Source organism: Hemitrygon akajei, chromosome 8 (genome assembly GCF_048418815.1).
Source record: "Hemitrygon akajei chromosome 8, sHemAka1.3, whole genome shotgun sequence".
In the NCBI taxonomy this organism is placed as follows: domain Eukaryota; kingdom Metazoa; phylum Chordata; class Chondrichthyes; order Myliobatiformes; family Dasyatidae; genus Hemitrygon; species Hemitrygon akajei.
Window position 1 is genome coordinate 33,554,852 of NC_133131.1, and position 25,647 is coordinate 33,580,498.

At 42.6% G+C, this 25,647-nt stretch overlaps 1 protein-coding gene across 1 annotated transcript in view; it reads right to left on the minus strand.

Annotated features, from left to right (window-relative positions):
- Positions 1–25,647, minus strand: part of caln1 (calneuron 1) — a 452,244-nt gene that overhangs the window by 17,643 nt on the left and 408,954 nt on the right. Inside the window, exon 5 of the mRNA XM_073053569.1 lies at positions 19,241–19,394. Coding sequence (XP_072909670.1) covers positions 19,241–19,394 — 154 coding nt within the window. The remainder of the gene's footprint in view (positions 1–19,240; positions 19,395–25,647) is intronic.

The window sequence follows — 25,647 nt, forward strand, 5'->3', positions numbered from 1 at the left end:
TCTCCACCGTGGAGTGCCGAAGTTCAGAGCCTTGAAGGGTACGGGAAAAAAACGCCACTGGCCTGCCTTCCTGATTGAGGGTAGCAGCCAGCGCGACGTCAGAGGCGTCACTCTCTACTTGGAAGGGAATGGTCTCGTCTACCGCATGCATCGTTGCTTTGGCAATGTCCCCTTTAATGCAGCTGAAGGCCGCGCGGGCCTCGGCAGAGAGGGGAAAGGTGGTAGACTTGACCAGGGGGCGGGCCTTGTCTGCGTAATGGGGAACCCATTGGGCGTAATAGGAAAAAAAACCCAGGCACCACCGGAGGGCCTTGAGAGTAGTGGGAAGAGGGAGTTCTAACAGGGGGCGCATACGGTCGGGGTCGGGGCCAATGACCCCGTTCTCCACGACATACCCAAGGATAGCGAGTCGTGTGGTTCTGAACACACACTTGTCCTTGTTATAAGTGAGGTTCAAAGCATCGGCCACCTGGAAAAAACGTTGGAGGTTGGCGTCATGGTCCGACCAGTCGCGACCACAGATGGTGATGTTATCTAGATAGGGAAATGTGGCCGTCAGTTTGTACTGGTCCACCATCCGGTCCATCTCCCTCTGGAAGACTGAGACCCCATTTGTGACACCAAATGGGACGCGCAGGAAGTGATAGAGCCTGCCACCCGCCTCGAAGGCGGTGTAGGGGCGGTCCTCTGGGCGGATGGGGAGCTGGTGATAAGCGGATTTCAGATCAATTGTCGAGTACACCTTGTACTGAGCTATCTGGTTGACCATATCCGCGATGCGGGGTAGGGGGTACGCGTCAAGCTGCGTGAATCTATTGATGGTCTGGCTGTAGTCCACAACCATCCTATTTTTCTGCCCAGTCCGAACAACGACCACCTGGGACCGCCATGGGCTTGTGCTTGGCTCAATGATCCCCTCCCTGAGCAGCCGCTGCACCTCTGAATGAATAAAGGCCCTGTCCCCCGCACTGTACCTCCTACTTTTAGTTGCCACAGGTTTACAGTCGGGGGTCAGGTTGGTGAACAGCGATGGAGGAGGGATCTTGAGGGTGGAGAGGTTGCAAATAGTGTCAGCAGCACAGTTATCGGCATGGTGCTGGGCGGGATGTGGGGTTCGGGGTGTATGTGCGTGTGGTAACGGGGTATATGGCGAAGTCCCACCAAACTGAGGATTCCTGACAGTGAGTGGTGGGAGGGGCCCGTCATATGCCATAGTCACACTTTCGAGATGGCTCTGGAAGTCCAGCCCCAATAGCACAGGTGCGCACAGCCGAGGCATGACCAGGAACGCAAAGTTCCGATATTCTGTGCCCTGCACCACCAATGTCGCTACACAACCCACCCGGATGTCTGTGGAATGCGACCCTGAAGCCAAGGTGATCTTCTGACGGACCGGCCGTGTAACGAGTCCGCAGCGTTTCACTGTGGCCGGGTCAATAAAACTCTCAGTGCTGCCCGTGTCAAACAGGCAGCGAGTCCTGTGCCCCTCCACCAGGATGTCCATCATCGACCTTGCGAGCTGGTGCGGAGCGCTTTGATCGAGGGTCACGGAAGCCAGCGTAGAACGGGGCGTGTCGGGGGCGAGGCCTGGTGACGCCAGCAAAGATGGCCGCTCACATCCGGGCATGCAAGATGGTGAGGCGGGGGCGGGGCCTGGTGACGCCGGCAAAGATGGCCGCTCACATCCGGGCATGCAAGATGGCGGCTCCCAGGTCGCACACGGGTAGGTAGGGGCGGGGCCAGGTGACGCCGGCAAAGATGGTTGTCCACATCCGGTCATGCAAAATGGCGGCCCCCAGGTCTCAGACGCGGCGCTGCTCGACCCCGGGCGCGGTTTAGATTTACAGACCTTAGCGAAATGGCCCTTCTTCCCACAGCTGGAACATGTCGCTTCGCGCGCCGGACAGCTTTTCCGGGCATGTTTCCGAAGCCCACAAAAGTAACAGAGTTTCGTACCTGGCGAATTCGTGGGGTTTGAGATACCGCGACTGGCAGCGGCGTTGGCGAATTCGCTCGGAACCGGGGAATGGCTCGGTTGGACTTCTTCGGCATACAGTTGCGCAGCCTCTATCGAATCGGCCGTCTCTATCGCGGAGCGTAAGGTAAGATCAGCTTTTTCCAGCAGCCGCTGGCGGATACACACTGACCGAACCCCAGTCACAAAAGCGTCTCGGACCAAGAGTTCCTTATGCTGTTCCGCTGTGAGCGCTTTGCAGTCACAGTCCCGCGCGAGTATCAGTAACTCGCGAAGAAATTCAGCAGTCGACTCCGTAGGCCGCTGTTTTCGCGTGGCCAAGCGGTGCCGTGCATAAACTGGATTTACTGGCCGCAGGTACTGTCTTCGGAGGGCGGCAAGCGCCTCCTCGTAGGTGGATATGTCCCTGATGAACGAATAAACTTTTGGGGCGACCCTCGAGAAGAGAAGTTTGAGCCGAACAGCCGAGTCGGTGGCACGAACCTCCTCTAAGTACGATTGGAAGCACACCAGCCAGTGGTCAAAGGCAAGAGCTGCTCCAGGGTCTCGGGGGTCCAAGTCTAGGCGTTCTGGGCGTAAAGCGGTTTCCATGTTGTAACTTTCAGTCAATAAAATTGATGCACCATCAATAACTCACGCCGAGACTTAGGAGGTGAGATATCGGCTTTTATTGACTGAAGAACAACACTACATCCTGGGGAAATGAGGGAGAGCAGCAGGCCACAGTCGCCTTTATACAGGGGTCTGTGGGAGGAGCCACAGGGGTAGTCAGCAGGGTCTTGGGAGGAGCCACAGGAGCAGTCAGACAGGTATATCTAGTTCACCAGAGCCACAGGGGTAGTCAGCAGGGTCTTGGGAGGAGCCACAGGAGCAGTCAGACAGGTATATCTAGTTCACCACATCACTATTAATCTTTTAGCTCCATTAAATTTGAACTGTACTTTGCCTTCCATTTTACAACAAATTTCATGCCATATAAGACACGTTTATCATGGTAACTAGTAACATCAGTGGAGGCATGATAAAAGTGAAGGGAATAAGTTCCATACTCTGGCTTATTTCCTGGCAGTTTGTAGCCTGGGACCATCAGCGGGCATATCTTTGTTGATCACTTAATGGCACTTACTATCACTTCAGGATTGCATGTTTGTTAGTTGCTAATAAAGGATCAAAATAAGGGATTTGACTCCTTCAAACATTCACTTCATTGGAGCTGAGGGGCGCAACTCTGAGGTCGCAATTGTTTTGTTTTGATTGTGGATTAGTATTTTTATCACCACACGCCTGATTCTGAATCTGAATTGTGAACCTTCAATATTTGCATCTTTGTGCCCCTTCAGCAGAGTTGCTGTCCAACATTCACATCAGTTCACCCTGCTCTCCACCCCCAAGTCACTTTCCACCCTCAGTTAAAACGTTCAACTCTTGATCAGCAACATACTATCACCGGAACACTGCCTATTTAATTTGGTCATTATCACTTGCTAGCAGTACCAGGTGTACAGAACCAGTGGGTATGCGATGATTATCAGCAAAACCAGATATTGGCCCATAAGTGTTCACAAGCTGTATTTCCCAACTTTTGACCTTTCAGCAGATGTCCACAACAATGAAAGCACAAAGATCTCACACGGCTCAGAAACCCTATTCCCTTTTACCTCATTAAAAATGAATTTGCAACATCAGGTTGGCAATTTTTTCATAGATTCACAAATAGCATTATGAGTACAATACCACTGTGCTGCTGAATTAGGGTTGCAGAGATCATGGTGCTAAATAAACAGGTCAGCATCCAACAGCTGAAACTCACATCTTTCCCTTGAGGGCCTAGATAGTGGGCTTTAAATAAAGCACAGATGCTACTATATAAGACAGTTGAATGAGAGATCTGGAGCTCTGTTGTGATATTTCTGTATCTTAGTTATTGCCAAATTGTCTTCATGAATGCACTGAGACAATAATACGGCAAAAGAAGAAAGGTTTATTGACAAGATAGCATCCTTGAATTATTTACACGCACAGAGTCTTTCAGCTGACAGACTGAATTCCTGTGACAATGTTACATTGTTAAGAAGCAGACACACCACATGACTCTTCTGTCTAAACAGAATCACAGCTTGAAGACATACATGGACACTCAAGAAAGTAGCAATTCCATGCTAAAGGATATGTTACACTTTGCTGCCCTTCTCCTAAAGCAAATAACATTGATGTATACATGTAATCAAACATTTATAAATATGAACTAGTCCCAATGGAGTTTTAAATTTCCTTTTGGCATTTTGGACTTTCGTTCTGGATGTAAGATGGATAAAAGTTTTCCTACTTAGTCAGAATTCCTTGAAACTGATACTTTCTGAAATCTACATAGGATTCAACTGAACCAATACTTTATGCTTCACCATCCCGAGTAACACACACACAATGCTGGAGGAACTCAGCAGGTAAGGCAGTGTCTATGGAATGGAATAAAGAGCCAATATTGTAGGCTGAGATCCTTTATCAGGACCGCAGCATCCTGTGGTTATGATTTGCTTCACCATCCTGACTTGGTTTATCTCTAGCAGTTCATCTACATGAACTTTGTGGAATCCATCACCAATTTCAAACAAATATCTACAAATCTTTACTGTGGCTCTTACCTCCCACTTTACTGAACTTAACTTGAAAGGTGGATTAGACCATAAGATGATATAACACAGAAGCAGAATTATGTCCATTGTGTCTGCCCTGCCATTCAATCATGGCTGATTTATTGCATCCTCTTAACCCCTTTCTCTTGTCTTCAGATGAAGGGCCCAAACCTGAAATATCTTCTGTCCATTTCCCTACACTGAAGCTGTCTGAGTTCCTTCAGTTTCATGTCTGTTGCTCCAGATTCCAATGTTTCCAGTCTCCTGTGTCTAATCAACTCCTTATAGTGTTCTGATTGAACATTGGAGGAAAGTCACATTACATCTCTCTACTGTCTTGGCGCTGTACATTTCTTTCCATAACTGATATGCTTAGTAATCAAGAACCAACAGACTTCTGCTTCAAGTATATCCATTGACTTGCCCTTCACAGCCATCTGTGGCAATGAATTACACAGACTCACCACCCTCTGAATAATAAAAAAAAATGCCTTTTCATATCTGTTCGAAAGAGATACCCTTTTATTTTGAGCCTGTGCCCTCTAGCCTTGTGTTGGATATACACTGCTTTTTTGCCAGGGAGTCTTGTTTTTTCACTACGCTCAACTTTCTAAACGCAGCAGCTGACTCTTTTGAAGATCAAAATGTTGTTTTTGAATAAGTTTAACTTCCAACTAATATTGTTTGTTTAGCTGCTTGCTGTAAACGGGAGTCAGTCTTCAATACATAAAATGTAGACTGCAGGCAGTAATCAGTTCGAATATGAAAAGACAGCTTTGCAAAAATACACTATCTATGACACAGGATGCCCCACAGCACCTGGCCTAATGCTGAAGAGATACAGTTTAAGACAACGGGCTATTTAATTTGGTTTGTTTCAAACTAGACGCCACTGGCTGAGTTGTTTAGTTCAAGGAAGCTTGCAGACCAGATAGATAATATTACTTAGCATATCAACAGCTGATTTATTAATAAGATGGAAGATTTGTGTACTCAGGGAGTCAGCTTCATGGCATTAATTGTGGGTACCTGGGATCTCTGTCTCCAGAAGCTTTTAGACAGTTTGTGTTAAAAAGTATCTGAAAGAATATCACATGTATATGAAGTCATTGATGTAGCAATAAAAAGTATAAAGTTAGAGAGCAGTTCAGGCTTTTTAAGAATGTTCTAGGAAGGTGAAGAAGAATGAAAGAAACATGGAGTGAATTTGAATCTATTCCTCTGCCTTTGATTCCTGTGACAGACAATTGATTCATCTGTAACTCGTGGGTATGTCTATTTAGCTTATAGGAACTGCACCTGTGTTTTAGAAATGCTTTGCTTGTTAGAACTGGTGTGCAATTTTAAAATCTTATATAAGACAGAAATCCTCTGTGAGTTTTAAACTTGTTTTAAGAATGTTTGAATTTAAATGCATACCACTGAAAATAAATTAACTGTGTTTATATAACTCTGTTAGATGGAACTATCTTCTCCTTGGTAGGGAGGGACACACACCGCTTAACTAGTGGGTATCAGCAGCTAAACTTGCTGTGGAGAATAAAGAGGGAAATGAACTAGTCTTTCAAAATTGGGTAGTTCCTTTTATTGAAGGTACCTGTGACTATTCATATCGGTTAGGGTTTCAGGTCTTCATTTGAATTTAAAATGTCAAGGTCTGTAAACCCGATACCATCACAATCAATCATACACTACTGGAACAATCCTCTCTTTATCCACTAAATCTTTCAATATTTGTTAAATTTTAAAGAGATCCCCCCCCCCCCCCCCCATTCTTCTAAGCTTCAGAGAGTACGGGCCCAGAAACATCAAACACTCCTCATACGTTGACCTTTTTTCATAAGGTCAACGTATCATTTTCATAAACCTTTGCCAGTACATCTTTAGATATGGGCTCAAAGCTGCTCACAATGCTCCAAACATGGTCCGACCAACTGATTATAAAGCTTCAGCATTGCGTCTTTCCTTTGATTCTACTCCTCTCAAAATCAATGCTGACATTGCATTTGCTTTGCTAACTACTGGCACAACCTGCAAGTTAACCTTTAGAGAATCCTGCACTAGGACTCCCAAGTCCCTTTGCACCTCCGATTTCTCATATCTCTTCCCATTTAGAAAACTGTTTGTCTTTATTCTTTCAACCAAAGTGCACGACCATACACTTGCCTAGGCTGCATTGCATCCATCACCTTTTTTCCCCCATTCTCCCAACCTAAGTCCTTCAGCATACTCCCTGTTTCCTCAACACTATCTAACCTCCACCTGTCCTTGTATCAGACTTGGCTACAAAGCCACCAATTTTGTCATTCATATCATTAACATATAACAAAAAAAGAAGTACATTCAAAAAAGACCCCTGGTGAACATTACTAGTTAGTAGCAGCCAACCAACAAAGGCCCACTTAATTCCTATTCTTTGCCTTCTGCCAGAGGATAGGATTCCATAGCCAGTCTTCTGTCCCTGCTATAGACTCCTATCTTGTTAACAGCCTCATGTGCGCCACCTTATCAAAGGTCTTCTGAAAATTGTAGTAAACAACATGCATTGACTCTCCTTTGTCCACCTTGCTTACAGTTCCAACAGATTTAGCAGGTAAGATTTTCCCTGAAGAAAATTATACTGATTTCGGCCAATTCATCACCTGCATCCAAGTACCCCAAAACCTCATCCTTAAATATGGACTTTAACATCTTGCCAACACTGAAATCAGGTCAATAGGCCTATAATTTTCAATTTTTACCTCCCTCCCTTCTTTCCCTCCCTCCCACTTGCAATTTTCCATTTCACTGGAACCATTCCAAAATCTAGTGATTCTTGAAAGATCACTATTAATACTTCCATAATCTTTTTAGTGATCTCTTTCAGAACGTTTGGATTTAGTATGTCCAGCCCAGGGTCTTTATCCACCTCCAGACCTTTCCAATTACTAAGCACCTTCTGCTTAGTAATATCGACTACACTTAACTCCTGCCCCTGACTCTTGCTTTTCTTGAAACAGTTTTTTTTTTCAAATTAGTGTTATGCTGACATCTTTATTTAACTGTGTAGGTTCATCTCCAGAAGTCAATTCTGGTTGAACAAAGTTCAAGTGTTTTTGAAATCATTTCTTCATCCGGAGTTCTATTGGCATGTACAAAGTTGTTCTATACTGCAGCAGGAGACTGTCTAACAAATGCTTCATGCTGAATTTTGAATATCCATGAAACATGGGCTTCTTGAAAGCTTTGTCAACCAATCTGACAAACTTTTCAATGTTTCCATTTGAAACAGAATACTTTGAAATTTATAATTATTCCACTGCAGAAAATCTGCTAATGCAGGGTTGTTGGCTGGAAATCCTCTTCAAGCAAACCTCTCATAATAAATGAGAGCTCCGCTTGCTTCACCTTTCCTGCATTCATTGTCTGTCCTTGCCTCTTGCTCCACATCCATTTCATGTTCTTTTTCTGCAAGTGACACGATATGGTGACGAGAGCTGGAAATAATTACTTCTGACCTGGCACCATCCTTGGCGATCATCTGAGCTCATGCTGAGGTCACTATGTCTTCCTTCACCAGTTGGAATGCTATCCCTCAACCATTCTGACCAATGCCGCCACTTTTCCATTTGAAACGGAATGCTTTGAAATGTATTACCATTCCATTTCAGGGCCGTGGGCAGGAGAACCTTGTTAAGCTTAAAATAATGAACAAGGAGAATGTCATTTTTCTTGTATTCAATGTTTGTCCTTACTTCTTCTTCCAAATCCATTTCGTGTTCTTTTTCTACAAATAATATATTGGCTGAAGCACCATTACCTGAATTGGAAAGAATTGCATATAATCCGGCACCATCCCTGGGAATGGTCTGAGCTCAAGCTTTTGCATGAAATTGGCTTCAGCATCGAGAACTACTCATAGCTATATCTGTCTGCTGCTGTTTCATACTGTGACATAGATACTATACAGTACCACGCCCACTGACAAATGGTCATTAACCTAAAACATTAACTTCATTTCCACAGTTGCCAGCTGTTTTCTTTAAGGTTGCTGTAACTGGGGGTGGTAGTGGAGATAAGCTCCCACAGTCTATTAAATACTGCCAATGGCTTGCACCTCAAATAGCCGCTGACAATCAAGTCCTGCTCCTGGTCTTCATCTGTGGCTTAGCTACTAAGCCCTGGCAGAACCATTTCTACCGACAGGAGAAGGGGCAAAGGCGGGTTACTGGCATCTTAAAACCAGTCCCTTCAGGCAGATGGGGCTCATCAGCCGTGGCTGGCAGCTCATCGAGGAGAAGGAAAATTCTGATCTCAAACCTCCACTACCTAGTGGCTATACCCACTCATGGGGATGGCTTTGGGAATAAACCCTGAGGAGAAATCTGGAGCCATAGTCCCTAAGACAGTCCTACCTTGAGTTCAATGCTGACTGGCATTGCCTGCGACACCGCTGCTGCCAAACTCTTATTGGTCACTGCCGTTCCTTTGGATTCATCAGCTGTGTAGAGGGGAAATCCTGCTACATGGGCAACAGCTTGCTCTCTGTATCATTCTGCCTTGGCTTGTTTATCACGTAGACAGCTGGAACACAACATTCATGGTATACTCCTGCCAATGGGGGGGGGGGGGGGGCTTCATCTGACCTGCAGATTGTTTTCAACAATCTCTGTTCTTACCTCATTCACTAACTGTTGAAATGAACTTCCAAGCCTTAAGGTTTACCTTTCTGTTGTCTTTTTCAATTGGCATTGAAAACCCTTTTTGTTTTTGTTTTTCTTGGCCTTGGATCTGCAAGCTGTAAAAGATGTCCTTTCTTTGAGCAAATTAAGCAACATGGCAAGTAATAACTGCCACTGCAGAAATAACAACTGGCCAAGCAGTATGTTTGAAGTATGTTTACCTTTTGACTTCACTGCAGCTCCCAGAATATGGTCTTCAGCCATACCAGGCACTTGCACTGGAAAAACTAGTGGGTGCCTGTGGTAAACTATGTATACCTGTCTAGACACACTCCTCTGCTGACTGCTCCTGTGGCTCCTCCCACAGACCCCTGTATAAAGGCGGTTGGGGCACTGCTCCTCCCTCAGTCTTCGAGATGTCGTGCTCCCTTTTGCTGTTAATAAAAGCCTATCGTTCACTTCCAGTCTCCGAGAGTGATTGATGGTGCATCAGTGCCACAATAATGTAGTGGTTAGCACAGCATTATTACAGCTCAAGATGTCGGAGTTTGGAGTTCAATTGCGGTGCTGCCTGTAAGGAGTCTCTGTATATCCTTCCTGTGGAATGCATGTGCTTTCCCCGGGTAATGCAATTTCCTTCCACAGTTCAATGACCTACTGGGTAGGTTAACTGGTCATTGTAAGTTGACCCGTAATTAGGTTAGAGTTAATTGGGGTTGTTGGGGGTTGCTGAGTCAGCATGGCTCGAAGGGCCCAGTGGGTTTATTCTATGCTGTATTGGTAAATAAAGAAATAAACAAACTTCTGTTGAACTTTTGGACACCTTTTTTATTCACACAAGAATCTCCAAATGTGAATATCAGGCTTTGCCTGCTTCTCGGCTTTTCCTGAATGTGTTTGTTTACCGGTCCACACACAAAAACAATTGTGTAAGGCATGATCTAGCAGGCATCAGAATTGCAATGCATCAATATCTTCTCAAATAAAACATTTAAAACACAATCTCACCTGATTTCTGGCTCCTTGGACCAGTCTCACAGTATTCAGACTCAGATTCAAGAAATTGTCATATTGTCCTGCATAGGGACATAGAGTCATAGAACACTACAGCACAGAAACAGGTACTTTGATCCATCTAGTTTGTGCCTAACTATTATTCTGCCTAGTCTCATTGACCTGCACTCCATAATAGTCCTCCATACCTCTCCCATCCATGTACTTAACCAAATTTCTCTTAAACGTTGAAATTGAACCTGTATCCAGCATTCCACTGGCAGCTTGTTTCACACTCTCACTACCCTCTCCCCTCATGTTCCCCTTTCACCCTTAACCCATGGCCTCTAATTCTAGGCTCACTCAACCTCAGTGGAAAAAGCCTGTTTGCATTTACCATATCTATACCTGTCATAATTTTATATTATGTACCTCTATCGAATCTCCCCTCATTCTCTTACACTCCAGGGAAAAAAAATATCCAAGCCTATTCAACCTTTCTCTGTAACTCAGGTTCTCAAATCCCAGCAACATCCTTGATCATTTTCTCTGCACTCTTTCAATCTTATTGCTAACTTTCCTGTAGGTAGGTGACCAGAACTGCACATTTGACTCCAAATTAGGCCTCACCGACATCTTATACAAATTCAACGGAACATCCCAACTCCTGTATTCAGTTCTTTGAATTATGGTCAAGGTGCTAAAACCTGTCTTTATAGCTCTATCCACCACTTTCAAGCAATTATAGATCAATATTCCCAGATTCTTGTGTTCTACTACAGTCCTCAAAGTCATACCGCTCTCTGTGTAAGTCCTACTCAGGTGTGTCCTTCCAAAGTGCACCCCTCACACTTATCTGTATTAAATTCCAACTGTCATTTTTCAACCCATACAACCAAAGCACACTTCACCCTGTGTGGTATGAGCAGATTTGAGAGTGTGCCACCAGAAATATCGCTTTTTAATGCTCATGTATCAAATCATTTGAGCTCTCACAATGTTGTTTAATTAATTTTTGGCTATTACTGGCAAGGTCAGCGTTTATTGCTGTCATATAAATGCTACGTTCTTGAACTGCTAGTTCTTCTTGTGAACATACTTACACCGTGTTGTTGGGGAGGGACTTCCAGGATTTAGACCCAGTGACAACGAGGAGTCAAAATTCCAACTGAGGGCAAGCAAACTGTGCAACTTGGAGAGAAACCAGGAGGAGGGTGGTTTTCACCTGCACCTGCTGCCCTTTTCTTTCTTGCCGGTAGCGGTCATGAGTCCAACAAATGCCATTGGGGTAGCCCTGGCATGTATTGCTGCCAATTTGTTGACAGTAAACAAGGATGCTTATCTAGTAGGTTGCATTGGTCTGGATGATGTTGAGCTTCATGAAAGTTGTTGTAACTGGACTCATCCGTGCAAGTGGAGATTATTCCATCTTGCAGTGGGGAAAGTGTAGGGATCAGGAGGTGAGTCACTCAATGCAAGATACTCAAGCTCCGATCTTTTCTTGTAACCACAGTGGTTACATGGCTGGTCTAGTTTATGGTCAGTGGTGACCCACAGGATATTGATGATGGGTGACTGCTTGATGGTATTACTACTTATGTTAAGAGTAGGTTGTTATGCTCTGTAGTTAGTGATGGCCGTTGTGTGGCACTTTAGTGGCATTTATTTCCTTTGCCACTTAGTATCTAACAAGACTTTGAACAGGTCATGTTGCAGAGCTGCCATAGCTTGCTTCACCTACCGATGAGTGCAAATTCAGTTGACCATTGTATAATTATTGGCGACCATCCCCACTCAGATCTTATGATCTAGAAAGGTCATTGATGATGCTGCATAAGATTGTTGGGTCCAGTACTCTTCCCTATGGAACTCCTGAGGTGATGAGTTCAGATTCAGATTCAGTTTATTGTCATTTAGAAACCACAAATGCAATGCAGTTAAAAAATGAGACAACGTTCCTCCAAAATGATATCACAAAAGCCAATGACAAAACAGACTACACCAGAAAATCCACATAACGTTTGGCAATCACCAATCCAGAGTCCTGAGAGGCTGCTGGATATTAATATTGTGCTACCATCTTAGCGCGTTCCCCGGAAAGGAGCTCCAAATCCACCAGACAAAAACAAGACCAAAAACTAAAGCTGCAAGACCTGCACAAAACCATATAGTTACAACAGTGCAAACAATAGCATAATTGATAAAAAAGACCATGGGCACAGTAAAAATAGTCCAAAGATGTTAAAAGACTATAAGTTCAAAAGAAACCACCACACAGTTTCCACAAGTCCTTAGGGTCCCGATAGACTCATCATCCCACGCAGTCGGCAGAAGGAAATACCCCCACTATGGACTTACACGGTGCTGCCCGACTCAGCCTCGCAGATGCAGCACACAATGAAAGCTCCATTGAACCCAGCCTCGCAAACACAGCACACAGTGAAAGCGCTCCGACTGCAGCAGACTCCGAGTCCGTCGAACCTCCGAGCCTCCAACCATCCCCTCCGGCACAGCTTCTCCGAGCACCATCCTCTGCCGAGCGTATTAAGACGCCCCCGCAAACGGCCATCGGCAATGCGACCCCGAGGACTGGGGCCTGTTCTTCCCAGCAGAGACCTGGACCTCACAGCAGCAGCAGCAATGAAGAAGGTCTTCCTGGAGATTTCCAGATGTTCCTCCGTGCTCCCACGTCCGTTTTTCATCTGATTATGATTGCGCACGGCACCCCGCTTCACAAATAACAGATAATCAGCTCTGGAGTGGCCGCTGCAAGCTGCGTTGCACTGCCATCTTGGATTCTTGGAGTTGAGACTGGAATAATTGATCCCTGACAAATACACCATCTTCCTTTTGTAGTATAACACTAACTATATTTTCCAGTTGATATTATTTGATATTAACAGTATCAGACTTCCTTATTGCCACACTTGGTCAAACGCTGCCTTGATTTTATGAGCAGTCACTCTCTGTCACAACCACAGATTCGGCAGCGCAGCAGATACAGCAATTGCTCTCGTGAATATGCGCATTATTATTTCATTGTGAGAGCATTTAACTTCATTCATTCCATCGTAGTATTTGTCGAGACTTGGATACAGCAATGCTTCGCTGCCTAGTTGCATTCTGCCTTGCTTGAGAAATTGGACTGTCAAGTCAGCTGACTCTGAAGACTAGCGGCATTCATTTTATTCTTAGTTGCTCTTTTCAGCCGCAGTGTAGGCTTCATTTTCTATTTGAGAGTTTTATTTAACGGCCCTGTTTGGCCTAGCGTTTATTGTTTTCTTTTCCCTTTAACACAGTTCGCATTAAAGTCTGTGAACTATCGGCCTGCTTCGGTGTCTCACATTCCGCACTTGGGCCATGTCCAAACCTGGTGACACTCTCACCTCACCTCTGAGATTCAACTCTGTCCCCGTCTGGACCGGGCTATGATGAGAGCTGGAGCTCAGTGTTCCTGGAGCATGGATAGCTTCATTCACTTCAACACTAAACTGATTCCACAACCAATTAGACTCCTCAATTCCCAGAGTCTAGTCTGACACCAACTTACACACAAACATACACTCAACTGAACACCACTCCACTCCCTCTGCAATTTTTGCCCATTTCCTTCTCAATTCCTGTTAAAATATTGTTTACATTGTTTACATTTACATAATTTATTATTATATTGTAATTTGTCCTTTACTGTGCCTATTGTCTTGTTTATTAATTATTGTACTGTCTTGCACTGTTTTGTGCACTTTATGTAGCCCCGTGTAGGTCTGAAGTTTAATGTAGTTTTGTGTTGTTTTACGTAGTCTGGTGTAGTTTTGTGTTGTTTCATGTAGCACCATGGTCCTGGAGGAATATTGTTTCGTTTTTACGGTGTACTATACCAGCAGTTTGGTTGAAATGACAATAAAAGCAACTTGACTTGACTTGACTTGAATAGGCTCACTTTCAAGGAATCTACCTTATTTTCCCAATATTAATTATTATTTTGTCTTTTGTATTTGCACAGTTTGTCTTCTTTTGCCTAATGGCTGTTTGCCCATCTTTGTGTACAATTTTTCATGGTTTCCATTGTATTTCTGTGTATCAACTGTGAATGCCTGCAAGAAAGTAAATCTCAGGATGGTATATGGTGGCATGCTGTACACTGTTGTGTACTTTGATAATTACTTTACTTTGAACTTAGAATTGGTGAAGGCCAGTAAATATCCTGTTAATTACTTATCTATCAGGCTATGCAGCTTCGACTTCTGCAAACTTTAGCCAAGTTTACAGACAACACAGAGATAGGTGGAGGTGGTGCTGAGGAACCAGAAAGTCTGCAGAAAGACTTCGACAATTTGGGAGAATGGGCAAAGACATGGCAGATGGATTGTAGTGTAGGCAAGTGGATAATCATGCACTTTGGTAGAAGGAATAAGAGCATAGACTATTTTCCAAATGGGGAGAAAATTCAAAAATCAGCGGTGCAAAGAGTCTTGGGAGTTGTTGAGCAGGATTCCCTAGAAGTTAACTTGAGGTTGAGTTGGTGATAAGGAAGATAAATGCAAAGCTAGCATTCATTTTGAGAGGACTGGGATATAAGAGCAAGGATGTAATGCTACAGCTTTATAAGGCATTGGTCAGACTGCACTTGGAATATTGAGAGCAGTGTTGGGCCCCTTGTCTAAGAAATATTGTGCTGCCATTGGACAGAGTATAGAGGAGATTCACAAGAATGATTCCGGGAATGAAAATGTTAAATGTATGAGGAGCATTTGATGTCTCTGGACTAGTACTCACTGGAGTTTAGAAGAATGGGGAAGGGGTGATGATCTCATTGAGACATATCGAACATTGAATGGCCTAGATAGAGTGGCTGTGAAGAGGAGATGTTTCCTATATTGGGTGAGTCTAGCACAGAGGACACAGCCTCAGAATAGAGGAAAGTCCATTTAGAATAGAGATGATGTATGTTCTCCCCAAATTTTTATACTTATTTCAATCTATCCCAATTTTTATTCCTAAATCTTTTTTTGATTCCTTAGACTCTATTATTTTGTCATATCTGTGGCAGAATAAGTGCTCTAGAATTAATAAAATCCACCTCCAAAAATCTAAAAAAGAGGGTGGCATGGCTTTACCTAACTTTCGCTTATATTACTGGGCAGCTAATATACGTTGTGCTGCCTTCTGGTCTTTCTTCCACGGTCAACCTGAGTGCCCTAACTGGGTGGTAATGGAGTTGAGCTCCACTAAAGAATTATCTATATCTGCACTTCTTGGCTCTGCACTCCCTAGCAGTCTGCCCAGATCAATAGCTAATCCTCTGGTTAGACACACTTTGCGTATATGGGCTCAGTTCAGGAAATGCTATGGTTTCCAGAGGTTTTCCGTTTCTAGCCCTGTCGCACATAATCACCTTTTTTTACCTACCACGTTCGATTCAGCATTCCATGTTTGGTACAGGAAGGGCATTAGACACTTTGAAGATCTCTTCATTGATAATCGCTTCGCTTCTTTTCAACAGCTCTCTGTTAAGTTCAACCTGCCTAACGCTCACTTTTTCAGATATCTCCAAATCCGACACTTTACTGCTCCTTTAATTCCTAACTTTCCTGAAATGCCTGCGAAAAATGCTATGGACCTATTTCTTTCCATTAATCCACTAGGTAAAGGTTTAATTTCAATTATCCAAGATAAACTAGCAGCCTTACGACGGGCCCCTGTGGATAAAATTAAAATGGCCTGGGAGCAGGATTTAAATATCTCCTTATCCGAGGAGAGCTGGGACTCAGTTCTCAAATCGGTTAACTCAACCTCTCTTTGTGCTCGCCATTGTCTCTTACAGTTTAAGATTGTTCATAGAGCCCATATGTCTAAATCTAAACTATCTCGATTCTACCCTGGCATTAGTCCGCTCTGTGATAAATGCAAGAGGGGCGTGGCCTCTCTCATCCATATGTACTGGTTCTGTCCTAGCTTGGAGAAATTCTGGAAAGATGTCTTCACTACATTATCGGGTATTCTGAATCAGCACCTAGAACCTAACCCCTTAATTGCTCTGTTCGGTTTTTGGGGCGAGACAGATTTATGTCTGGGTCCGACCAAATGCCGAATACTATCCTTTGCTTCTCTCCTGGCGAGACGCTTGATCCTCCTTAGATGGAGAGATGTTGCCCCGCCCACTCATGCGCAATGGCTTAACGACATTATGGCCTGCTTGGACCTCGAAAAAATTCATTATTCAGTTCTCAATTCGGATTTAAAGTTCCATAAGGTCTGGGGGCCTTTTATCGAGTACTTTCATAACCTTCCTCTTGACTAGGGTTTTTTTTTCTTTTCGGTCCCTTGCTTTCAGCTCCCTTTTTTTTTCTGGTAGTAGGCATTATTATCCTCTGTTGCTAAGTGTATTCACAGTCTGGGAGTTTGACTGTCCGGACTTATACTCTCTATATTGTGTGGTGGTTGGTCTGGAATTGTTGTTTTTTTCTTGTGTTGTGGGGTTTGGGGAGGACACTAAGCTCACTTGTCTTTAATTTAGGTGCTTTTTTGTTAAATTCTCTTCCTTTGTAGCATATTGTTATTGTATGCTTAACCTTGCTCTGTATTAATGCTCCTCATTGGGATTTGGGGTTTTTAATTTTGTAAAATGTTTTGAAAAACTAATAAAAAAATTTAAAAAAAAGAATAGAGATGAGAAAACATTTCTTTAGTACAGGGTGATGAATCTATGGAATTCATTGTCGCAAATGGCTCAGGAGGTCAAGTCCTTGAGTATATTTAAAGTGGTGGCTGATACGTTCTTGACTAGTCAGGGAGTCAAAGGTTATGGGGAGAAGGCAGGAGACAGGGATTGAGAGGGATGACGTGTCAGCCATGGTGGAATGGTTGGACAACTAGTGACGAGTGTTATTGATTCAAAATTGTTGCTGAGTCATGAGATAATTTCCTATACAGAGAATGTCTGGAATAGGGAATGCTTTGGCGCAGGGAATATCTCAACTCATGATATTTGCATATTTATAGGTAACACCCGAGAAAAAAGAAAATTGGTCTTTGAAGATAAGAGAAGTAAAGTTTGACATGTCAGATTAGGGAGGATACAGACTTGCTTCTGAAAGCTACTGTTTTGGTGTGCACCGAAGCGGAGATTCACCATTAGATTACACAAGCCCAGCAAAGACAAATTGGTTTGGTTGTGATGCCTTACATGATAGAAGATCACACTGATAGTCACTATGCAATTATGCACATGATGAGTTCCCAGCAGGTAGATGTCGCATTAAAATTTCACACCAGCTAGAGTCTACAAGGTGATGCATAATGAACAGTTTTCACAATAGCTAGTGTCAACATGCCTAAATACAAGGTTATGCATATGGAGCAGTATGAAGACTGGTAGTATACAAACAGACAGCAGATTTTTGGGGGTAATTGTAACTTTTTCTCCATCCCTATTGTTTTCTCTTTATGCTTCTATTTTCAGTTCCCCAGGCTGACACATCCCAGCCTCACCAACTGATTTATATACATGATTGGGTCATAAACAGCCCTGATCAGCTCAATCTCAACTTCTTTCTCTTTTTCTCTTCCACTCTGAAGCCAAGGCTTAGCTTTGTATATTTTTAGGTTTTATATACGTAGAAACAAAAAGGAAGATATTGGTATTGAATTTCCTCAGGGAAATGAGAAGGGATGAACTCTCCCAAATGCCAATGTGAAACAAGATTTCGCAGAACCCTACTAGCATTACAATCCCATCTAGATCATAAAATCTCAGGGTCCCAACAGAACCGGAATTCATAGTGGTATGGTTGCTATATTTATTTTTAAATTCACTGAGTGTGTGCACTTGGACTGTTTTACATCAACTTGGTTAGATTTTGATTTAACATCCTTTAGAAGTCACTACAGAAGATTTCAAACTAATTAAAACTTAAAGGCAACACTTGAGTTAGCAACAGAGAGAACTGGCTAAAAATCAGCATTACTTAACTGTCAATATCAGAGTGTATTAAAGCCATGGAAGTGCATAATCCTACAGCTTGAGGCAGTGTGTGTAGGACAGTTCCAAGTAATTGAGGGGCTTCTTGCATTCGTTCTTCCTAATCTCAAATGGATGGCAGAAATTTTAATTAATTTTGTAACTCATCATTATTTTCAAGCATTAATTCATTAATGAGTGAACTACATGCAGTAAAGATCTGCCATTCTAGAAACCCACATGATTTGTATATATTTTTTCATGTATCTTGCAATTCAGTTTGGAGGTACACAGTTGAATCAATTCATCGGCAGACTCTATAGTCACAGAGGAGCTCTGAATCATTTCCCAGCTGTTAATGAAACCAAAGTTTCAACAAGAGTTGATTTCTTTGAGGGGAGTTTATCCAAACAAAATTGTTGATTTAATAACAGACTATGTTCTATCAAATGTCTCAGTTGAATTGTTTATGGAAAATCGAGCTTGTGTGGTAAAGCAATACTTCTTAGCTGGGGTGTGATTGTAAAGTACCTTTCCTGTAATAAAATAGCTCAATGCACAAAATCAATACTTATTGAGGATACAGTATACAGGCAAGTCAAAAGCTATAGGCAGAATGAAAATTATGAAGGACAGGAATTGTAATGTGGTCGTGCTAAGAAACAGGTCAGCTACCAAAAAGCTGATGCTATCTGTGAAGTGATACCCTCAAATTCAAATCTATTCTGAAGTTAGGTGATAGGAAGGAGAATAAACTATTCTTGTTTTGATTGAAGTATAAAGAACAACCTTGCAAGCAATCGTGCGGCACTGAATAGAAAGTGGCTGACAGCATTGAAGAAAATAAGCAGGATCTGTGACTCTGTCCAGTTACAAAATATCAAGGAAACCTAAATCATGTAAAATTTGGGGTGACCTTTATGTGATTTATTTTTATTCTTCTTTAGCTGAAAGTGACTCAAGCTAACTTTAAAATAATTAACTCAGTTTCTCTGTTCTGAATGTACAATGAGCTTACCTTCAAATTCAGTATGACAATTACTGGAACTTTCATTCAGGCTCTCCTCCTCTGTAATGATGATGTTCTCAATGTCTTTCATTGTCAAATGGTCCCGAAATGCATGAAATAATATGTGCTTCAATTCTTCCAGTGTAATCCTCTGCATATCAAACTGGTGGGAAAAAAAACACGAATCAATCCATGTCCACAACAAAATAACCTTTACTTAATTTGATGAGAGAATGTTCAGTAGTCGAAAGAAATTGTAACTGAATTATGTTATTAATTGTCTTTTTTAATGTCATTTTCAATCTTATTTATTGCCTCCCTGGGTAGAAAGATCCCTGTCATGTTTCTGAACAAACTCTGCCATTGCATTCTTTGTGAGCTGGCCAACAGGATTCAATGCAAATCCCTCTCTTGCTCATTAAAATTTGAGCTAGAAACCTAAACTGAAAATCAAACATATACCCTGCTTATGAGAAAAAAGGTTATTCATTTGGGTGTGTTGAAATTTTCTTCAATATTTATACGGCAGGTGTATTTGTCCTTGGTCCCTGCAGGAAACTCCATTTCCTATGCATAACCATGTTGGCTAGACTGGCAATCAGATTGCTAATCATATTAATATTACATTTAATTCTGAGATAAGATTTGCACTCTGCTTCCGCTCTCAGCAAACTTGTTTATTTCCTCCTTAATAACATCACTAATTTTACTTGTTTTGCCAAAACCTTCCACCATTTTGTCCAGGTTCAGCTAATCTCCTGTTCTTCCTCTCATCCGTCCTTACTCTGACCTTTTACTTCTTCTCACCTGTCTATTACTTCCCCCTGAGTCTCCTCCGCTTTCCCTTTCTCCTATGGCCCACTCTCCTCTTCTATCAGATTCTTTCACCAGCCCTTGATATTTTCCCACTAACCTGGTTTCACCTATCACCTTCCAGCTAGTCTCTTTCCCCTCCTCATCCCCCTCCACCCCTTCCCTCAAACTTTTATTCTGGCATCTTCCTCCTTCCGTCTCAGTCTGAAGAAGGTTCTCAGCCTGAAACGCCGACAGTTTGCTCTTTTTCACAGATGCCGCCTAACTTTCTGACATCCTCCAGCATTTTGTATGTGCTGCTTTGCATTTCCAGCATCTGCAGACTTTCTCATGTTTTCAATCTACTAATCTCTGTAAAGTATCTTTGCAGTCCTACCATAATACAATACAGGAGTATTGTGAACAAAGCGGATGAGCTTAGAGTGTGGATCAGTACTTGGAACTATGTTGTGGTGGTCATTACAGAGACTTGGATGGCTCAGGGACAGGAATGGTTACTTCAAGTGCCGGGTTTTCAATGTTTCAGAAAGGACAGGGAGGGAGGCAAAAGAGGTGGAGGAGTGGCACTGCTGATCAGAGATAGTGTCAAGGCTGCAGAAAAGGTGGACGTCATGGAGGGATTATCTATAGAGTTTCTGTGGGTGGAGGTTAGGAACAGGAAGAGGTCAATAACTCTTCTGGGTGTTTTTTATAGGCCACCCAATAGTAACACGGACATTGAGGAGCAGATAGGGAAACAGATCCTGGAAAGGTGTAATAATAACAGAGTTGCCGTGGTGGGAGATTTTACTTTCCCAAATATCGATTGGTATCTCCCTAGAGCAAGGGGTTTAGATGGGGTGGAGTTTGTTACATATGTTCAGGAAGGTTTCTTGACACAATATGTAGATAAGCCTATAAGAGGAGAGACTGTACTTGATTTGGTATTGGGAAATGAACCTGGTCAGGTGTCAGATCTCTCAGTGGGAGAGCATTTTGAGATAGTGATCATAATTCTATCTCCTTTACAATAGTATTAGAGAGAGATGGGAACAGACAAGTTAGAAAAGCGTTTATTTGGAGTAAGGGGAATTATGAGGCTATCAGGCAGGAACCTAGAAGCTTAAAATGGGAACAGATGTTCTCAGGGAAAAGTACAGAAGAAATGTGGCAAATGTTCAGGGGATATTTGTATGGGGTTCTGCATAGGTATGTTCTAATGAGACAGGGAAGTTATGGTAGGGTACAGGAACCGTGGTGTACAAAGGCTGTAGTAAATCTAGTCAAGAAGAAAAGAAAAGCTTACAAAATGTTCAGAGAGCTAGGTAATGTTAGAGAACTAGAAGATTATAAGGCTAACAGGAAGGAGCTTAAGAAGGAAATTAGGAGAGCCAGAAGACACTATGAGAAGGCCTTGGCGGGCAGGATTAAGTAAAACCCCAAGGCATTCTACAAGTATGTGAAGAGAAACAGAATAAGACATGAAAGAATAGGACCTATCAAGTGTGACAGTGGGAAAGTGTATACGGGACGGGAGGAAATAGCAGAGGTACTTAATGAATACTTTACTTCAGTATTCACTATGGAAAAGGATCTTGGTGATTGTAGTGATGACTTGCAGCGGAATGAAAAGCTTGAGCAACTAGATATTAAGAAAGTGGATGTGCTGGAGCTTTTGGAAAGCATCAAGTTGGATAAGTCACTGGGACCTGATGAGATCTACCCCTGGCTACTGTGGGAGGCGAGGGAGGAGATTGCTGAGCGTCTGGCGTTGATCTTTGGATCATCAATGGGGACAGGAGAAGTTTTGGAGGATTGGAGGTTTGTGGATGTTGTTCCCTTATTCAAGAAATGGAGTAGACATAGCTCAGGAAATTATAGACCAGTGAGTCTTTACTTCAGTGGTCAGTAAGTTGATGGAGAAGATCCTGAGAGGCAGGATTTATGAACATTTGGAGAGGCATAATATGATTAGGAATAGTCAGCATGGCTTTGTCAAGGGCAGGTCGTGCCTTGTGAGCCTGATTGAATTTTTTGAGGATGTGACTAAACACATTGATGAAGGAAGAGCAGTAGAGGTAGTGTATGTGGATTTCAGCAAGGCATTTGATAAGGTACCCTATGCAAGGCTTATTGAGAAAGTAAGGAGGCATGGGATCCAAGGGGACATTGCTTTGTGGATCCAGAACTGGCTTGCCCACAGAAGACGAAGATTGGTTATAGACGGGTCATATTCTACATGGAGGTCGGTGACCAGTGGTGTGCCTCAGGGATCTGTTCTGGGACCTTTACTCTTTGTGATTTTTATAAATGACCTGGATGAGGAAGTGGAGGGATGGGTTAGTAAGTTTGCTGATGACACAAAGGTTGGGGGTGTTGTGGATAGTGTGGACGGCTGTCAGAGCTTACAGTGGGACATTGATAGGATGCAAAACTGGGCTGAGAAGTGGCAGATGGAGTTCAACCCAGCTAAGTGTGAAGTGATTTATTTTCATAGGTCAAATATGATGGCAGAATATAGTATTAATGGTAAGACTCTTGGCAGTGTGGAGGATCAGAGTGATCTTGGGGTCCAAGCCCATAGGACACTCAAAAATAGGTGTGCAGGTTGACTCTGTGGTTAAGAAAGCATATGGTGTATTAATCATGGAATTGAATTTAGAGCCAAGAGGTAATGTTGCAGCTATATAGGACCCTGGTCAGACCCCACTTGGAGTACTGTGCTCAGTTCTGGTCGCCTCACTACAGGAAGGATGTGGAAACCATAGAAAGGGTGCAGAGGAGATTTACAAGAATGTTGCCTGGACTGGGGAGCATACCTTATGAGAATATGTTGAGTGAACTCGGCCTTTTCTCCTTGGAGCAACGAAGGATGAGAGGTGACCTGATAGAGGTGTATAAGATGATGAGAGACATTGATCATGTGGATAGTCAGAGGCTTTTTCCCAGGGCTGAAATTGTTGCCGCAACAGGGCACAGGTTTAAGGAGCTGGGGAGTAGGTACAGAGGAGATGTCAGGGGTAAGTTTTTTGCGCAGAGAGTGGTCAGTGTGTGGAATGGGCTTCTGGCAACAGTGGTGGAGGTCAATATGATAGGGTCTTTTAAGAGACTTTTGGATAGGTACATAGAGCTTAGAAAAATAGAGGGCTATGGGTAACCCTAGTAATTTCTAAGGTAGGGACATGTTTGGCACAACTTTGTGGGCCGAAGGGCCTGTGTTGTGCTGTAGGTGTTCTATGGTTCTATCAAACCCTATTTCTCTGTAATTCACTGACCTGCATTGTGTCTTTACAATTTTAAAATTCTCATACACATTTTCAAGTCTCACCATGTCCTTAACCTTTTCTCTTTTTGCTCTTCCATCCTAACAGCATTCTGAGAAAACTCTTTCTCCTCTTTGACATCCAATATTAATCACTACCTTCCACTGCCAAAAGCTTAAGTTTTGTAAATTTCTCCATAAAACTCTCATTCTCTCTCTTTTCTTTCTAAACAACCCATGAAATCTTCATCGAGTGAGCTTTTAATCATATTTCCTTACATAGTTCAATCTCAATTTTTTTAAAATAAAACTCATATGAAGATCTTTGGGTTGTTTCACCTTGTTAAAATACTTCTTAAATGTGTAGTTCTTGTCACATTTCTCCATTATAGTGTGTACACTTAACTGAAAAAATATCAATATGAAATCAAGGCTCACAGACAAAATAACTGATTCAATTATTTATTATTTTTATTAATCAGTTTAGTTTCTCTTCATCACTTTGTTTAATGGCATTATCACTAGTTTTCTTTGCCTCAGAAAAAAAAAATTCCTTCACTTCAAGTTTCAGCTTTAAATTTCCGGGTGTTAACATATCAGAAAACTTGTGCTGGGTCCAGCAGTCAGATACAATCAAAAGGAAGGCACATCAGCAGCTTTACTTTTGTAGAAGATTAAAAGAGGTTCAACTTGTCAGCAAGCACAGTAACAACCTTGTACAGATTCGATAAAGTTTTCTGACTGGTTGCATCCTGATCTGGCACAGTCTTTCGAATATATAGGAATGTAAGAAGCTGCCGAGAGCAGCCCAACTCAGCCCAATTCGGCGCTGGCACATCTTTCCCCACTATCGGAAGTATCTACATGAAGCACTGCCACAAGAAGGCAGCATCTATCATCAAAGATCACTGCCATCTGTGCCATGCAATCTTCCTGCAGTTACTATTGGGCAGGAGGAACAGAAACCTTAAGACACAGTCCATTAGGTTCAAGAACAGCTACTTCCCTTCAGCCATTCAGTTCTTGCACTAAACTGCACTCCCCTAATCATTTCCAGTACAGCAGCACTATGACCGCTTTCCCTACAAAAGATATTTTTTTGTTCTAATTGCATTCATCCTTGTATAATTTTACAAAATTCACAACTGAGGCCGATTCCCCAGTGTCGTACAGTCTACTGTGAGAGTACATCATGGAAGTTCCCTGCTTTCGAAGCTGATAAAATATTTTGGGTCCCACCTGATTATGTAAATATGAACAGATTTTCTGGCACAATTTTTGAAGAACATCGCCTTCTTGTGTTCTTCCAACAGAAAAATCTTCCCCAGACAACAGCAATGAAGTCAGATTGTAGAGCAATGATCTCGTGCTGCTTAGGCTAACATGCTGTGCACAAATTGACTCCCACATTTCCTAGGTTATAGCTGTGACTATACTTCTAAATACTCTGTCACACAGTGAGCATGAAAGGCATAACACAAATGTGTATCTCTCTGCCTTTCGTGTACCTCAATTGCTTGTGGCACTTAGCTGACCATTAATTGAATTAAACATTTACTGTAACATAGTCCTTCCACTTCAACAATAATTCATTTATTGTGGAAGTCTGTCCTTTTCATTCAGCATTTTGAGTGAAGAATTGAGTGTTTCTGCTGCCTTATTCATCAATGACAATGGAACCACCGAGATGGAAAAAAGACGATTCACATGCATTAGCTTTGAGCAGTGCAGCCAAGACATTGGAGTTTTCAGTCTCAGGCATGTACCTAGGAGATGTGCCAAATGCAGGCAGTCTTTTCCTCAGTAGCCGAACAGAATTCAGAAGATGGGCTGTTTTCCAGGTGTGAGTTTACAACAATAAAAGGTAAAGACCTGTCAACAGGTGACAGATCTGTTCATTTTTTTGACATGAATGATGCTAAATAACAAGGGCAAAAAGGAGACAGAGGGCTGAATATCCTAGTGAGAATTTGGCTTGACAACTGTTCTGTGCAAGATATAAGAGTCCATTAAAATGAAGAAAATCAGCAGCACATGATGACAGAGAAGACTGAAAAAATCCTAGGCAGTGGAGGTTCTATACCACAGGTTGGACCTAATAAAAACACTGGAATTCTTCAGCAATGCAACACATTATAAATGAGCAAAATTTTATACATTTTGACATTCAAAAAGCCCTTGACTTGGTCTTTCACAGGAGAGTTATGACTACTGTAAAACCTCTCAGGATCCAAGATTGTAAATTGGATAATTAGTTGGCTAGATAATAGGAACAGAAGGTAGACATTGATAGTAGTTCTAATTACAAGTTCTGCGCGGTGTAATCCCTTGGTAATGATCCTATGACCTTTATTGATGACCT